This window comes from Salminus brasiliensis, chromosome 8 (genome assembly GCF_030463535.1).
Source record: "Salminus brasiliensis chromosome 8, fSalBra1.hap2, whole genome shotgun sequence".
NCBI classification, from domain to species: Eukaryota; Metazoa; Chordata; class Actinopteri; order Characiformes; family Bryconidae; genus Salminus; species Salminus brasiliensis.
The window spans coordinates 20277904-20295847 of NC_132885.1; the positions used below are offsets into that span (position 1 = coordinate 20277904).

At 40.6% G+C, this 17944-nt stretch overlaps 1 protein-coding gene across 2 annotated transcripts; it reads right to left on the reverse strand.

Annotated features, from left to right (window-relative positions):
- Nucleotides 1-1904: 1904 nt before the first annotated feature.
- mphosph8 (M-phase phosphoprotein 8) lies at nt 1905-17357 on the reverse strand. Of its 2 annotated transcripts, XM_072686050.1 has the most exons (15): nt 17140-17357; nt 13213-13362; nt 12031-13059; nt 11869-11941; nt 7204-7650; nt 6711-6833; nt 6510-6598; nt 5634-5774; nt 5387-5473; nt 5128-5282; nt 4820-4977; nt 3746-3870; nt 3508-3591; nt 3132-3193; nt 1905-2700 (listed from the first exon to the last, which is right to left on the reverse strand). In XM_072686050.1, the coding sequence occupies exons 1-14, from the start codon at nt 17239-17241 to the stop codon at nt 3152-3154; spliced, it is 2805 nt and encodes a 934-aa protein (XP_072542151.1). In that variant the 5' UTR covers nt 17242-17357; the 3' UTR covers nt 1905-2700; nt 3132-3151. The 2 variants fall into 2 exon arrangements, with proteins under 2 accessions (XP_072542151.1, XP_072542150.1); XM_072686049.1 differs by having other exon boundaries at nt 1905-3193.
- Nucleotides 17358-17944: the final 587 nt, after the last annotated feature.

Below are 17944 nucleotides of genomic sequence, written 5' to 3' on the forward strand. Positions count from 1 at the left end.
GAAAGGTGAGATTAAAGAAACATGTACAGTAATTTTAGACATGTGTATGAAGTAAACTGATTCAAAGATTCGAATCACATCCGAAGTAACCGAATCTTCTAAGTGAGCGGGTGAAAAGAACCGACTCCTCCATTAATACCATTCACTACTGCACGGAGTAGCGCAATCTTCTCTTCTTCTCTATGGCAGAATGAGCGCAGTGAGTGATACTGCTGCCACCTACAGGACCTACCGATCAACCACACACTGATCTAACACGAGGCAAAGCCTTTACAGCCTCTTATACAAAGCAGTGATGAAGAGAACTCACTATAGGGTTGCAGACATTGTCCAACGGCCTCATAACTGGCGAGTGAGAAAGTGGTGACACCAATCTGTTGGAGAAAGAGAGGCTGTGTTTGCCGAATTGTACCAGACAGGGCCTTACTACTGATAGTGGCCTATATGAGCAAAGGCCTGCGACCACCATTTTGATGAAACCGCTTCTCCCCGAGACTGCTGCCACTTCGTTTGCATATTTGTTTATTAATTTAGTTTCATTCTTGACCCATTTAATCACAGTTCCCCAGCTTTCCAGTGAGTGTGCATTTTACTCCACGGACAGCCATCTGACTGTATGACTGTCTGTTTAAAATGAAAAATTATAAGCAGTATTTTATAAAAAGACAGTTGTGACCAGCGGGAAAAAGCATAAGGTTTCCTCAGTTAATCAGTTACACCTATTAAACACCAAGTAAAATTAATAAAATAAAATAAATATTTCTGTAAAACCTCATAATTAAAAGCCCCAATAAACAATTCCTAGCTCTAATAATAATAATAATTAAAAAAAAACTTCAACAATCAGTCATCCTATATGTAATTGTTACATATGCAATTAATACTCCGTTATAAAATTGATGAATATTGACTGATTATTATTTATACTCATGATTTATTTCTAATAAATAATAGATTAAATTTTTCCAGTTGCACAAATGAGTTGATAAATGTTAGGAATAATAATTCACTACTACTAAATTATTTACTAACTGTAAAAATTAAAATATATACCTTTTATTTTACTGTCATTGTTTCATCACTACTTGAAGATGTGAGCTATCAAAGATTTGTAAAAAGTCGGAAAGATCTTAAGAATAATAGACCTGTCAAAGATGAAGATTATATTCACAGACATCTTTCATCCTTCTCGGGTACTTTTGAAGTAAACAGCACGGATCATATGACAATGGTCATTTAAAATAAATAAATAAATAAATACATAAAAAATCTAATTTGTTGCACTATAAAAGAACTTACCAAACCATACATGAAGCCAAACCTGTCTTGGCTGATCAATTACATTTATAATAGAAGGAGAATGTCATCAATGCAGTGCAAAAGCCTCGAATGTTTAAGTACTCATTTTCCTTCATGTCTTTACTCTACATTTTATCAGGTTTCAATTATTTTATAATAGTAATAATAATCCGAACTACTGCAGTCCTACCAAACTGAAAAAATCTGTTAACATTGGTTCAAAACCCACTAAACATTTACATTAAGTTCTGGTAAGACATTTAAAATGCACGCCACACGAAACATCCATAAATTAAATAAATAATTATGGAGTAGAATTCCATAGAATTCCAGCTCTGGTATCAGCATTAGATTCATCCAAGTGGTAAGCACTAGTCATAAACTTTACATTCCAACATCAGCTTCATTTTAAAACTAGCTTTTAATACAAACCCAAATATACAATGTCTTAACATTTAGAGGATCTGACCTCTGGAACACAAGTCTCAATTTAGTAACTGAGAAATGAAATACAGGTCTGTTCTACTCAAGTAGTAACTGGAGATAAATCAAGTTTTATGACAGGTTTCATTTTTTATGGTATAAATAAATTAAGCAACAAAATCTCAATGTTATGGAAACATATGTACAGTTTATTTGAAGAGGAAGTCAAGCTATGTGCATTCTCCCGCCCCTTCACTATCACATGTAGACCATATTGTAAAGACTAAGAGAAAAAGGGGTGAACAATAACCACAGTGGAATGAAGTTACTGTACAGAAAGGTGGAGAGAAATAAGTTAAACCCATGCTGCCTAGTGGACTGTTTCCAGGTGAATTTCTGGTAACTTGATCCCAAATCTGACTCTCTGTCAATTCTTAACTGATTATGATGGCTAGACATGAAAATATGGAAAGGGGGTAGGTGGAGGAGGAAGGAAAAACAAAAAGTTAAACAACTTTTTTTAAAGGTTAAAGGTGCACTTGCACAACTCAAACAAATACAAGGCAATGTTCAGTGGCTGGCACATTGAGAAAATGTGCATGAAGGAGAGTAAAAAAAGAAAAGAAAAAAGAATATGACTTTAGAAATCATTACCAATGGATATTATGACAGGAGGTGAAGGCAAGTTTTTTTTTTTTAAATTTGCATTGTCAGACATAGTGAGCCTCTGAGCAGATCCTAGCCCTTAAAATAGATTTCTCAAACACACATACACATCACCCGTACTATTCCTGTAATGTTGAACAAATCCAGAATTCATAGATATAGTTATATTCTACATAAACAAATCTACACAATTAGACTGTCCAAGAGCTCTATTAGGTTTAGTGTAAAATGTCAGATAAATCCAGGAAAGGCAAACCAATGGGCAGGACTAAACAATGAACTATGAAGGTTGGGTCCTGTATCCTTCTGGTCCTGCAAGTACAAATCAACAGAGGGACATGAACTAGTCACCCTCTCTCCTGCGCTCCTCCTCTCACAGACATACACTTAGCACAATAGGCAAGCTCATAGTGATAAGCGCCAATAACAAAGAACTATGGGTAAATCTGGAGTGATAAATTATTCTATTTAAAAAGAAGAAAAAGCCTTTACAAACATAATTTACAAATGTAATCATTTAATCAATGATCAATATCAACGCCTCCCTTGAAAGACTAATCAAACCACCTCTGACAAGGTTTGCTGTAAAAGACCAGGTACTGCCCTTTGGGCCTTCATTTCCAGGCAGGCAATTTAAACAGAACAATCACTGAACATAAACCGCCTCTTCTGCTTTGCATGCCTGGTGACACAGAAAGTACAGGTTTGGGTTATGACACCCTTAGTTCTTAGAGTGGCTGAACCTGTAAAGGAGGTCTGGGCATCACTGTTGTTGGACTCTATATGCACAGATGAGAAGTTTAACCTGTGGAGATACAGAAAGACACATTATTAAAACCCCCTGATTTTAAAATAGATAATGCATCTACAGCAAGGATAGAAATCTCTAGGCACCTTATGATACAATCTGATTTAGATGCAAAGTGCCAAGACATTGCAATTGGCATTTCTTAGGGGTAGTGCACATAAGCCACGCTTATAGGCCTACAGCTTTCTTTCAGCATATACATGTATGTGAATATAGCTTTAAAATAAACCTAAAAGATCATATTTTTTTCAGGCCCAGAGTGGGGCCTGTTTTGCATGACAGGAGAATCTATACCAGTCTAGCTCACTCACCTTAGCTGTGGGCGACTCAGCCAGGCGGATAAACAGTTTGTTGGCTCCTGGAACAGGACTGAAGGAATAAATAAAGTGGCTATCCTGTTTAGAGAAGAGCACAGACAGAAATGACTGAAGATGTATGAGCAGCTCACAACAATTACTACAATGTTTGCCAGTGCAAGCACAGAAGGGAGCAATGTAAAAGAGCACCCTTTTATGAACAGATGCTAAATGAATGTGGTTAGGGTCTTACAAGGAAGATGGGCAGCTGGAACTTGTCATTAAGGATGACGGCGTGGACACTACATGGCCCGCAGAGTCTGGCTGTGATCTCACTCATGAAGTTAGCATGGAAGATGAAGAGCAGGATTCCTGATCCTGGGACATAAAACACACAATACTCACACTTAGGGGTGCACAATGAATAAGGGACTGATATACTGTTCCCTGACAAATCAAATTATCATTTATACAATTATACTGTAATTACCATATATGTGACTGCACAGGTACTGGATGCATAGATTACAAATCATACAAACAAACAAAAAAATATATAATAAATAATAAATAAAATTCATCATTTTATAACCTAGCTAAAACGAAGAACATGGTGGAAAACACCACCACTACCCCACACAAAACCAAAAAACATGATTTTTAAATGTATTATTCAAGTGTTTGTGGGCACCCTAATTAATGCATTCAGTTACTTTAAGTTAAACACTGTTGACACAGATGTGCAAATGTGCACACACAGCTTGTCTAGCCCCTGTCTTAGAAGTAGAGGCAATAGAATAGGACTCTCTGCATGAGATAAACATGAACCTAGTGGTGCTATGTCTAATACCAGGTGTAGGCTAGAGGGATATAAAGCCAGTATTGAGCTGTGGTGCAGTGGAACTGTGGTCTCTGGAATGATGGTGCTCCATCCAACATATTTGGGATGAGTTGAGGAGTTAGGGGATGAGGTGGGGTGGTGATCATCCTGAGCTCACTAACGCTCTTGTCACTGAAGGAAATCAAATCCTCTCAACAATGCTCTTAAATCCAGTAGAAAACCTTCCCTGGGCAGACAGCTACTCCAATAAACACAAAATCAGCATACTTAATTATTTCAGAAGAAACAATGAATGTGCAGGTGTCCAAATACTTTTGTCTATATAATGTAACTGTTTTAAATAAAAATAATAATAAATCCTCAGCCACAAAAAGTTATGTTATTGTTTACAGCCTTGAATTTACATTCAGTGCATTCCTACTTGCATCAGCTGTCTCTAGCTGTTCATAGTACTGCTTTTTCTTTGAACACTGTTAGATGTCTTACCCTCTCCAGGTGTGTGTTGTTGAGGTTTGTAATTGAATTCCAGTGAGAAGTCTGGTCCCTCACACAGACGATGGCAAGCCAGTGGAAACACCGGCTCCAGCAGGGCCAACCGTGACTCAAAATATGCTCTGATAGTCTCCTCCGCTACTGTTGATAACCTGTGGACAATTCATAATTGCGTTCACATGCAATTGAAAACGGCTTGACTGGTTAAACTGCATTTGGTTAACCAAAGGCATGGTTTTGAGCAATACTGAAATTGAAAAATAACATGTTGTGGAGTTGGTGAATTGTTCAAAAACACTCACGTCTGGATATGGTCTTTGATGAGGTCATATACCATGAGGTTGTTGCTGAGCTTGGCAAAGTGCAAGGCTGTGTTTTTGTGCTTGGAGAGGATGTTGCAGTCAGCTCCATACTCCAGCAGGAGGCGAACTACATCAGCATTTCCCCTTTTACATGCCTAACACAGAAGAGATTGTGTATTCAAGAAAATAAGTCTTGACTACAAAAAAAAAAAAAAAAAAAAAAAAAAAAAAAAAAAAAATTCCTTTTTTTCCTCCTCACCTTCATAAGCGCGGTCTCCCCACCCAGTGTCTGTGCATTCAGGCATGACCCTGCTTCAAGCAGAATGGCCACAGTGGTGAGGAAATTCTGGACAGGGAGAGTAAAGAAAAAGCTTGATGCAGCGCATCCCTTTTCAACCAAATCACAGTAATACTTAGTGAAAGATAACTGGATGTCTTTTGGAAGGAGAGTCTAAAGAAACAGAGCAGCTGCAGATGCAGCGTTTCAGCACTGTGACCCTAATTACCTTCTCAGCAGCGTGCATAAGAGCAGTGGTGCCATTCTTCTGCCGCCCGTTCACCTTCACTCCTTTCTTAATCAGCAGCCGGAGGATGTCATCCTGTCCGCTTGCAGCAGCCAGCATGGAGAGAGACATACCGCTGGAGTCCTGCAGGGGCAGAGCGTTGCGACACACACAGACAGCATGAAAGATGCTCATTTGATGAACTCCAAATTTTCCCTTTTTCTCTGTTAACTGTCCACTTTTGTTTTCTTTAACTCCCCATCTCTTTCTGATAAACGTGTTGCAGAGATGTTTTTTTTTTTTTACCATTACCACTACAGGAAAAACCAACACAAGCTCTTAAATCTGCGAGAGAAGCAATAGTTGATGGTTCTTTGTGGGCATAAATAGACTGGACTGCAGCTAGATAAACTAAATAAAAATGTCTATATACAGTACCTGTAATGTATAATCTTCAATTTTGGCATTTTTAGTTGCAGAGTCAGTTTCTGACTATATGAAAAACAGCATTAATGTGTTGCAAAACTTGACATGTTTTTTTTTCATCTATAAAAATCGGACTTTAGCGTGATATATGATATACAAGATGTATCTTTGGGATCAAAGTTCACTTTTTATTGAATGTGTAGTTGCACTAGTCTTTGAATATACACAAACATGTGCATATAATTCTTTTGCCACAGATTTAGTCAAGATTTGAGACTTTCCTGTTACTTGTAACTCAATGGCTTGTTTCCACCACTTACAGAAATCGCCTTAAATATTGTATACACATCTGTACACTACACTAGTTCTGAAGCAGCCATGATTTGTTTCAGCAGTGGAAAACGTAACCCTCATTATAAAGTACTTAAGCAACCGAAGAGAGGTGATGCATACCTCTTGATCCAGATTGTAGTCTTCTTTGGAACTGAGTGCACGTTTTACAGCCACATAATTGCCATTTTTTACAGCTTCCCGCAGCTCACCTACATGTTAGCATTACACAAGGAGGAGAAAATAGTTTTAATTGTTATCAGATGTTACGTTGGATGATGCGTTATTACTGGCATGTGGTTGGGGTATGTATCTAAAACTCACCGGGAGTTAAGGCTAGGGGAGAGAGATTCTCATCCTCTCCATTCAAGTGTTTTTGGAAGTCCTCCAGTGTCATCCAGTCCAGTTTCAGCTCCACGCCAAGATTTAAAGAAGGAGGCCCCCTGTCTGTTAGATACACAGCCACAGTGTTTATGCTTCATGCCAATGTTCTGCATTGATCCTATTTGACATTTCTGTGGCCTGACAATATGCATAGTGCAAAGCACAATTTGGAATAGTCGTACCAGAATAATATACGTGACTACATGAGATTATTTCAGACTGTGCACTAGATGATTCAGTAGTAAACACACTGCCTTTCTGATTTGGGGTTTCCACTGTGATTGTATTTAAAAGCATTATTTGACCACATTTACAGAATAGCAAGGTATGACTAAAAATAGCACCGTCTGCATTATCGTGAATGCCACATTTGGAACACCAAACTTAATGGAAAGAAAAGGCGGTAAATATATCTCCTAAAAACAATACAAACCAGGCGTTTTGTCAGAGCGTTCCAGAGGGTCCTGAGAGTCCTGATTGTCATCGCAGGCAACAAGGAGGCGTGACTCACTGTCCTCTCGCCTTCTCCTTCTCCTGTCCTTCCACCTTGAGTCCTCTGTCGACTCAGGAGAAGCCAAAACCTCCACCACAGACCTCCGATCCACACGATCTAACCGTGCCTCCTCCGCCAATCTCTGTCTCTCTCTCTGAGCCTCCTCCATCCTCGCCTTTCTCTCCCTTTGGGCTTCCTCAACCCTCTCCTTCCTCTTTCTCTCCTCCTCCTCCATTCTCTCTTTCCTTCTACGTTGCTCCTCTTCTTTCTGTTCCCGCTGTATCTCCTCCTTTGTCTTCAGGGCAGGTTCATCCGACCGGTCACTCTTCTCTGACTCTGTTTTCTCCTCTGCATCCATGGAAGCAGGACTCTGACCAGGTCTTGTTCCTGTAAATGATCAGAAATTTCAAACTTAATGTCAAACTAACAAGCAAACGCAACATGAATTCAAGGGTATTATTACGAAGTTGTAATTACTTTGTTGCAGTAACAGCCTCTATTCTTTAGAAAAGGCTTTGAAGTAGACGCAGAATCATTGGAATGAGGAATGGATTGCTTTAATATTAGAAGTGCCATGCCAGTCTAACTCTACTTATGCCTAGAAGTGCAATACTTACTATTGAGGTGAAGCAGTCAAAAGACCACTCTTTATTCGAAGCAGTTATTGACATATAATAACCACTAGATGGCACTTCTTTCATGTGTCATTCAATTATGTGTAGGTGATTATTTCATTTGGACGGTCTAAAGATTGGCACATTCACTATTTGGAACTATTAATTGTTGTGTGACGCAGTATAAGCCATACACTGGACCTGATGAATTTTCAGTATAATAAAAGAAATACTGTAAAAAAACCAACAAAAATAAAAAAAAAAAGATAGATACCAATGCCCCTTAATATTACAATGAAGCTACAACATCAACAAGTGAATCTATTTATTTTGTTTATTTATTTAGCTCTTCATTTGTTGTACTTTTGTCATTTATGTATTTGGAGCATTGCCAGGTTTCCTATAATTAATTTACATAAAAAATGTATTTATTTTATTTGTATTATTTTAGTCAAATCATTTAATTAAACAGGATGTTATCAACCAAGGCTTCCATTTGCCATTTAAGTCAGGGGAAATGACAAAATAACAGCATCTTGTGAAACTAACAATTGTTTCTCCAAACACCTCACCATTCCTCACGCTTTCACAAAACCTCTTCCAGTTCTAAATAAGAAAATAACTGTACCGGTCATTTATTACACACCAACCATCATATGTTCACGCACCTCAAAACATTCTTTAGAACTTTTACATGGTGTTTGTTAAGGGTGGCCCATCCTTCCCCAGAACCAACCAGAATTCTTTTAAGTAGCCAAACTATTAACACTTACCCAACCCTCTACCAATAAGCCATTGTCTATCATCAGCTTGCATTTGAATGGTTTAGCTGAAACAAATTCATACCATTCCAACACCACCTCATTAGTCTCAGCTAATTCAGAGTAATACTGCAGACACAGCTTAAAAATAAATTAGTGTTGGAGGGTGATCAATGCAATGTATTTGCACATGAACACATGTATAAAAAAATATTTTTATTTAAATTCATAAAAAAACAGTCAACAAAATATTAACATAGAATATTCATCAAAAATTAAAAAAACGTTTGAAAAAAGTCAAACACTGCTAGAGCTATTATCCTTAACTTTTGCTAAAAGAAGAATCGATTATAGCAAAAACAAACAGACCACATTCTTTTTACACATTGCTTGCCACAAAAACTGTAAAAATCTACAATTAAGAAAACAGTTATGTTTGTTTTTCGTTTATATATTTTGATATATTAAAGTGTCTGACAACGTACATATGATTAATGTACATAAATATCAATAAAAAGACCAAATTTCTCATAAGTGTTTCTGTTTGAAGTGGAGAGACTGATAGCCTAGAACATTCGCCACATCCAACCACATACTCACAATGGCATCATTAATTATTTGGTCAACAGACCAATTTAGAAGTTCCCTTCTAACTCAACCCTGGCTAATGTTTTTACAAGAAGCTTCATCACCATTAAAACTCTTACATTTCATCTGGCTTAATTTTCTGGCAAAAACCATAAGTTAGGTTTCTTGAACATCTGATGACCGAAGCTCCCTTATAGCAGGGTTCTCATGCGTTCAGTGCTCAATCAACACTCCAAGCACAATTTTGGTGTAGGTTTGGAGCATTTGCCACAGACAAATCGCTTACATCTTTCACACACGTCATAAGTCTTGTTCCTTGAACATCTGCCAATTTGACACTGTTTCCTTTTCACAGGCAGGGAAAGAAATTCAGGTACGAGTTGCTTACGTGCCATTTCCTCTGCCGCCTTTGCTATTTTTTGGGGTTCACAGAGCTCCTTCACCAGCTCAAGGAGAAATTTCCTTCTGCTTATGGCAACGTTCATGCACTGTTTGTACAGAATGTGTGCATTAATGGCAGCCAGGTTTAGCATGTTGTAAAACACAGCCACAGGCCAACGACGGGTGCCAGCCTTTACCGAATACAGTCGTGCCATTTGATCCATAATATCAACGCTGACTTTAGTGTTGTTGTAATGGAAAACTGTGTCAGGCAGTTTCTTCGCGCTTTTATCAGTACAAACTGTCTGATGCTTTGTGCTAAGGATGCACACATTTCCTTTCGGTTTTGCCTGGTATATTGTGAGTGTGACTTTTCCAGCCTTGAGAACCTTGGTAGAAAATCTTTCAGACTGCACCCGTGTACAACGGGGCACCTCACGTTTGTTTTTACTGATCGTGCCAACAACAGCGGTTTTGTTCTCCAAAAGATTGCTTGCCAGTGTCAGCGAAGTGAAGAACCCGACTGTCGTAACATTTCTTCCTTTGCCCAGGAAAGGCTCCACCAGACGCATCACCACATTGTCCGATAACCGTTGACCGGGCATCTTTGCGTCATCTTTCCCCAGATGAGGAAAAGCGTGCAACATGTACTTTGATTCAACATCAGCTGCCACCCAGAATTTAATACCAAATCTGTCTGGTTTATTGGCCATGTACTGTGTGAAACGACAGCGCGACTTGGTCGGGAACAGCTGTTCACCAATAGTTATGTTCTCACTGGGTGTGTAAGAAGCAATACTGTTTTGCATAAATTTATCAAATATCTCAGAAATCATGGCAAATTTATCTGTCACAAGGCGGGCAGCCCTTGTGTGTTTGTCATCAAAGCGCAGAAAGCGCATGATATCTCGAAATTTCTGTCGAGACATTGTCTTCATGAAAATAGGATTTCCAAAGTCAGCAGACCAAAAGTCACAAAGTTTCATGTTTTTACCACCCATAATACCTCTCAGATAAACGAGACCCACAAATGCTTTTAGTTCGTCAGCTGTGAGTTTGAACTTCTCAGCCTTATTTCGATCAGCCTCAGCTTGAGTGTATTTGTTAATCATTTCCCACATTTCTGCATCAATCAAACAAAGCAAGCTGCTTAATGGACTTGTAACGTTGTCCTTGGCGTAACTTGTGGGCCCCGGGGTTTCTGTCAGTGTTTTACACTCTCGTGCTCTACCCCAAGAGTTGCCAGCAGTTTGTTCAACCCATACTGTGCCATCTCTTGCCTCTTGAAATGAGTCCACAGCACACTCAATTTCAGAGTCTGAACCCGAATCAGATTCAAAATTCGAATCACTACCGTCCTCTCTTTCATCATTGTCATCCGACACCTCACATTGTTCGCCCTCCGATTCCATCTCATCAATATTCCACAGCAAGTCCAGCACTTGCTGTGGGGTACATCGCATTTTCCGAGTCTTTGTAACATTTATCCGCTCTGCAAAAAAAATAAAAAAAATAAAAAAATAATAATGCATTTTAATATTGTACGTTACGGTAGCAGCTCTAAAATAAAAGTAATGCCACAATTTATTTTATTTTTTAAATAGCGTACTAAAACCATAAAAAAATCTTGAAAAATATTTATTTATATTATTTTATTTGTATTTGTCTGAAAGTGTGTTTTAACCAGTACCATTTTCCAACACCTGCTGATAGAAAAGAGAACAGCAGACTTGAAAGCCATGAAATCGCATGTCTGAACGCAACGCAAGCAATGTCATAAAAAGAGTAGCACAATATATTTGGAATACCTCTGTACTCTGAAAGACTGCTTAGTGACAAAATGTAAAATTCTAGTAAAAGCGACGAAAGGAGGTTTCTGGGAATTCAACGAGGGTGGAAGTTTTTTTTGTTTGTTTTTTAAATAGACGCTGCGCTTTTAGTAAGACGTCACAGTGGTCAAATGACTGGCACTTGGCAGTTTTAGTGTTAAGCCACAAGAGCATTAGTGAGATCAGGTACTGATGTTGGATGAATAGTTCTGAAAGCACCACTCTGATAGAGTGCCATCACTTCAGAGAACGCAGTTTAACTGCTCCACAGCCAAACGCTAGGGGCTTTATACCCCTCTTGCAGATGCTTGCCATTGGGCATGGTGACCTTGAGGCACATGTGCAGCTTTCGGGCACAAGACATATATAAAAATGTCTCTACTGACCAAAAATAAACAAAAGCAATATTTCAGGAATCCATGATATGCTCACCCTCCTTGGCTTTTTCTGACTGCACAGGTGACTCCTTGGTTGACTTCACCTTTTTCTCAGTCTTGCCCAAATTCTGAAACATTAACACCATAAATTATTCTAAGCACATTTCAAAATATGACCTAACAATCAGATCAAGTACGGATGCACAGCAATCTGTACCTTTGGTGTTGTATGAACAGCTTGCTTCCTGGGCACACGATCCTTGGCCTCACAGGTCAGCAAGAACTTTTCAAACAGATTATTAGGGGTGCCCCCTTTCTCCCCAGCTTCTTCCTTGGGTTCTTCCTCTCTGGACTTGTTGCAGGGAGCTGAAGCTGAAGAGGACGAAGAGGACGGTAGAGAATCCTTCTGAAGATGAACATTTGATTCCGGACCTCTGTTTTTACTTTTTGGTTTTGCTGTGGCCCCTGTATCACCAGAGTCAAGGTCATCCTCACTGCGGGATGACTTGCTACTGCTCTTACTGCTGGTCAAACTCTTCAGCTTGTTTAGGCCACTCTCTTTAAGTGCAGGAGCCAGGCTCTCTGATTTTCTAGGCTTCTTGTCCTGAACGAGATCTTTAAAACCCTGCAACTTCAGTTCTGATTTGTTTTTCTTTTGCTTTGCCTTGGAATGATCACCCCCAGAGGACTTCTCTGTTGATTTGGGAGACACAGATTTTGCAGCAGTGTTGCTGAGGTTGTCTGTAGTCGTTGTGTCATCAGTGTGTGACTCTGATGGTGCGTCGCTCTTGTCCGTCTCATCCTCTGAGGACTCAATCTCCTTTTTTGACTTAACCTTCTTTTTTTTCCGCTCCTCAACACTGTCCTTTCTTTGTTTTCCTCCATCTTTAGCCTTGTCCTTCTTGTGTTTCTTGGCTGCAGCTGGACCGTCGTCGTCGTCGTCGTCTTCGCCATCTGTTTCAATAGCTCTCTTCTTAACATCCGTTGTCTTCTCCTTCTTTGAAGGTGGTGGTGTTGAAACCTTGTCATCCTCTTCATCAGATTCAGGAGCAGGCAGTGGCTTGTCCTCTTTCCATTTCTTCTCCTTCTTCTTCTTCTTTTCTTTTACTGACTTCTCGTCCTCTGAAGCATCTTCTGCATGCTTCTTCTTCTTTTTCTTCTTCTTTACAGGTGACTCCCTTGACCTGTCTTTATCGCTGTCGCTCTCAGAATTCGCATCAAACAGGTCACTTTTCATAGGCAGCATCTGGGTGTAAACAACAATGGCAATTAATGTGATACTGATCACACACTAAAAAGTAAACTTGGTGCTTTCTCTGTAAAACTTAATCTCTTGACTGGCTTCTGCTGACTCAAAGTAGCCAACTTTAACACCTCATGACATATTTAAGTGTCTTACCATGCCAGAATCCTTCTTAGATTTTCTCTCTGCTAGGGCCCTCTCATAGGCCAGCAGAACCTCACTACAGTCCTCCAGGTGGGCCTTGGGTTCCCAGGTGTCATCGTCCGATGAATAGTTCTTCCACCGAACACGGTACAGAATCTCTCCCTAGAGATTAAACAACAGGATCACTTTACTGATAAGCATGCGTCCAGATTCTCCACCCCACTGGAAAGATCCTTATTTTCCCTCATCTGATACCACAACCCTAGGAAACGCCAAAAACAATGACATTTTTTAAATCTACTAAGCTTTAAAATGAACGAATGAAATTTTTATTGAAGCACTTCACTAAGGATGAAAATCTAAATCTGGGTTATCATTCTCAGACTACCCAAAAACTCTTCTATCCCACAAGAAAAAAACACATGACTGCTCAGAGTGTGAGGGTGTGCTGTTTCAGGCTAGATTTGTTACGGGTGGATTCACTGTATTTCTCTAGTATTCAATCCAGCATTTACTGCAGCCCAATCCTGTAGTGAGAGATATGATGAGAACGGAGTAGCAGCAAAAGACACTGCTTGACTTCTAAGCTCCGAGTGACATCCAAGTGAGAAGACAGCTGTGGCTCATCTAAGGTAAAACAATCATCAAAGGGTACTAAAACGCTGCATCCTTGATCCGCACTGTGTGCATTAGAGGAATTAAAACTCAGCAGACAGTTTTGGAGAGGCACAGGTGAATTTCGCGGATGTTCATTATTCACCATGTTGCTAAGTAACAGTAACCAATGGTACTGCCTGTGTTTCTTGGCAGCACTTGAATAATCACAGGCTCTGCACAATGATCAGCATTCATCTGGATCAGAGTGGGCGGGCCTTCTTCCCTGTCAGTCGCACCGCTGTTTCCTCTTTCTGCTTATCGCTCACGTCCTGTCTGCTCAAATGGTGATTCAATCTTCGCTTTTATAATATCCTTCATAATCTTGCCCTTGACTATGAAAGGTAAGCCCCAGCATCTGCCATCAACTGAAACCAATATAAGCCTACAGATCAGGTCCCTGCTTGAGAATAGTGCATCTGCAGGTGTGAGTTAATTCACCCAAAACACAAACAGCTCAGCATGGGAACGACTGAGAGCCAGTGAGTGACTACGTTTTTGTAAGCACGGCAAGCAAAGGACGAGTGTGCGTGCACATCAAGCTCTCTCTCTCAGTGTGTGCCAAAGTTAAGTACTATGCACAGGCAGTCTGTTGAACTCAGAGTGACTGAACTGGCTCACAGCCCTCACTGGCTGTCTCCTGTTTCATCACTCTACACACACACATAAGCATACACAGAGTAAAGCAGATGTGTTACATAGGATATATACTGTTATTCTCCCATGCAAGGCCTTCACCAAGCCACCAATACCACTGTAACAAAGACAGGGGAGCTTTATATGCTCTCATGATGCACCAGGCAAATCACAAGCATTTCAATACTCCCTAACCAACCAAATGATAATATGCTAAAAGCAGCTCATCTTCTATTATGTTAAGGGATTTTCAGTAACATTTTAGATCTAGCCTTGTTTTGTCAGTGATACTACAGGCCCGGAGCAAAGTTGTTCAAACGATAGGTGCAACCAGAATTTATGTAAACACACTCAAATCTAGGAGGTTAACACATTATAGCCCTGCTCAAGCGAGCATTAAAAAAAAACCCTGTATAGCCATTTATTGAGGACACTTGGTAAAAGCTTACAAATTAAAGTAATATGCAACTGTAATTATAGTTAAATTATGTAAAGAACTTACAACATAGCAAGAGAATTAAAGCACATATACCAATGCACAAGCATGCATGCATGAACACGAACACGAACACACACACACACACACACACACACACACACACACACACACACACACACACACAGAGAGAGAGCCAACAACTAACACTCGATGCTTGGGAATGGACAGTGGTTCAAAGGGGATGAGAGTTAATTGACTAGCAGCACATCTGTGGATGGACTATTGGATTTTGCTGCCACTGTGCCTTATCTTCCACAACACACAGCTCTAAAACATGAGTGTTCCTGCAGAGTGGAGCTTGAGCCTGTACACGATAAGGGGGAGTATCGTTTTTATCTCCAGCAAACGCTTCATTCTCCTTTGCACTCCTCTTTCCTCTTGCTCGCACTGCCATTCACTCTTGAGCATTTGATGTACTCTGATCGCATTCTGCACTTTTCCCATCACTCATCTTACTACTTATACCACCACCACCACTACCACCACCACCACTACTACTACTTCATCTCTCTCGACCCTCCATAGTCACAATTCAACACACCACTTGTGTACAGCAATCCTCCACACAGACACAGGTTCAAACAGTGCACCCACTACAACACCCATGACATCTCAGACAGCAGCTCCTCACACACACAGGACTCTATGACTGCACTCTGTTACTACAGTGGAGAGTACAGTGGAATGGAGTCAGACAGCACTGAAAAAAACGCAGCTGTACATGAACATGCTGTTAACAGTGGCGTCCGGACGGACAAGGGCAAAAGCTGAACACAGACCCTCAGCAATCAGCCTGTATTTTAGCACAAGCTGATTGATGATGTCATCAAACTGTAATGCAATAGCCCTCCAAACCGGACAGAGTTCATACAGCTCCTCAGCAGGGAGGAGAAATATTGACAACACTCCCCACTCAAAACAACGACAGGCTACAGCACGAGCTTCTAAAACGATTTCTAGTTCAACAATCTTCAACACTAAAATAACAAACACACACACACACACACACTGTTCGTGCTTAAATGCAAATGTCTGTTTCACCGTGACTACCTAAACTGCTGATTCACTCCGATGCGATAAAGAAAGTTTACTTGTCGACTTAAACAATCAGACATAATCAGAAATAATCTGACGTCTGACTCAGATAGTCTTCTGAGAATCTGCAGCTTGCAGGATCACTTCATCAATGCTGCATCGAACAGAAAAGTCACATCACTCTTCTACAGAGAGCCTAAAGCAGCAATGTAGAAAAATAACATGTGACTGTAAATGTCTCAATTTAATAAATCGTTCCTTCGGTTTAACAACGAATTCCCAAAACTTTACACATCCACCTCAGTTTAAAGTGGACGCCTAGCCTGATTTAGGGGCTCCGTACAAGCAAACATGACCAGGCCACTTTGGGAACCTTTAAGGGGGACGGGTGTGTTTACACACGTCAGTGAGTCTCAGGATGGACGCTGCACACGTTTTTGTCAGAGTAGCTCCTGGTTACTACTACAACCCCCCCCCTCCCCCCTCCCTCCCTCCGTTAACAGCAGACTCTGACTGTGGCGCCTGTCTGAGTAGAGATCTGCCCGACTGTGTCCTTGTCACCTAGCGCTATATCAGTGTAGTCCGTGCAGACTGAGCACGAACGAGTGGGGCTTTTTAAAAGCATAAAAAAGAGCAGCTATAAATACAAACTCTCCGAGAACCGCGCATGCTGAAAGTCATGTAAGCAACAGCGACACAACTGGCTCCATAACAGCAGCGGGAGCTTGTTCGCTAACCCAGCAGAGACGCGACCCGGCTAGCCAGCAGCTAACGAGGGGAAAGTTAGCTAGCTAGCCGAGCTCCAGCTACCTTGTTAGTTAGCTAGCTAGTTAGTTAGTTAGCTAGCTAGCTACCCCTCTGGCAAGTGTTAGCCAGCTCAGAGTGCCGTGCATGGAAGAAAGTGGGCTTCATAACCTAAACACGTCACTTAAACAGCTTGCTTTGCAAAAACAAACGTCGACGACACGTTATCCACTGTTGTTTTGGAGCGAGCTACGTGGCTAACGTTAGCTTAGCTAACAAGATGGCATCCTAGCTAGTATCAATACTAAAAGCCAAACAGCACCCCCCCCCCCTCTCCTCCTCCTCCCTCCCCTCTCTCCAACCGCACTCACATCTTCCACTCGCATGTCAATAATCTTCTCCACTTCGTACACGTCCTCTTCTTCATCCTGCTCGCTGTCGCCGGGCTCCGCTCTCTCGGTAGCCGAAGCCATCTGTAAATTCACACCGTGCAGCTCTTTTGTTTCCTAACTCCGAGAGATTTCTACCATTACACGAAAGGCCTTGGCGCTACTGAAAAGTGGTGTGGAGCTGCGGCGGGCTGTTCTGGTTGAGGTGGAGCAGCACTGGGCGGGTCACAGTGGGAGGAGAAACGTGTAGGCGCCTCTACTGATAAATCAAAGGTTACAGAGAGACGACCCCAACCTAACACCACCTTCTCCTGGCAGGTTTGGTAAGAGGAGAAAGGCCATTGTGGATAATCACTGAATTAAGTAGGTGTTGAAAAATTCACCGTCTGAAGCTTAGTTTTTATTTTCGTTAAGTTTCACATGCCTGCTCGTCCGTCTGTGGGGCATTTTGCAGTGCAGGTAGTCACTGATCAATCTTTTAAGAGCCGTTTTTTCAGGTTCAGCTGGTTTTTGGTTAGTTTAAGGTTTTTTGAACGTTCAGTCCGTTGAGTCTCTTTGAGGTTCATAGAACCGTTTTTTTTTAAACATTTCGGTAACGTTTATTCGTTCATCCTTAATATTGTATATGGGCTTTTCACTCTTGGTGGACACATTTCAAAACGTAATAAAAGTTTAAATATTTTTTTATCAGTGTAAATGTAGAAAACATATGTTTTATTCTTTTCTATTTATGTTACAGTAAACGTTTGCATAACGTTAATGTGTGTCTAACTGGGATAGTGTTTGT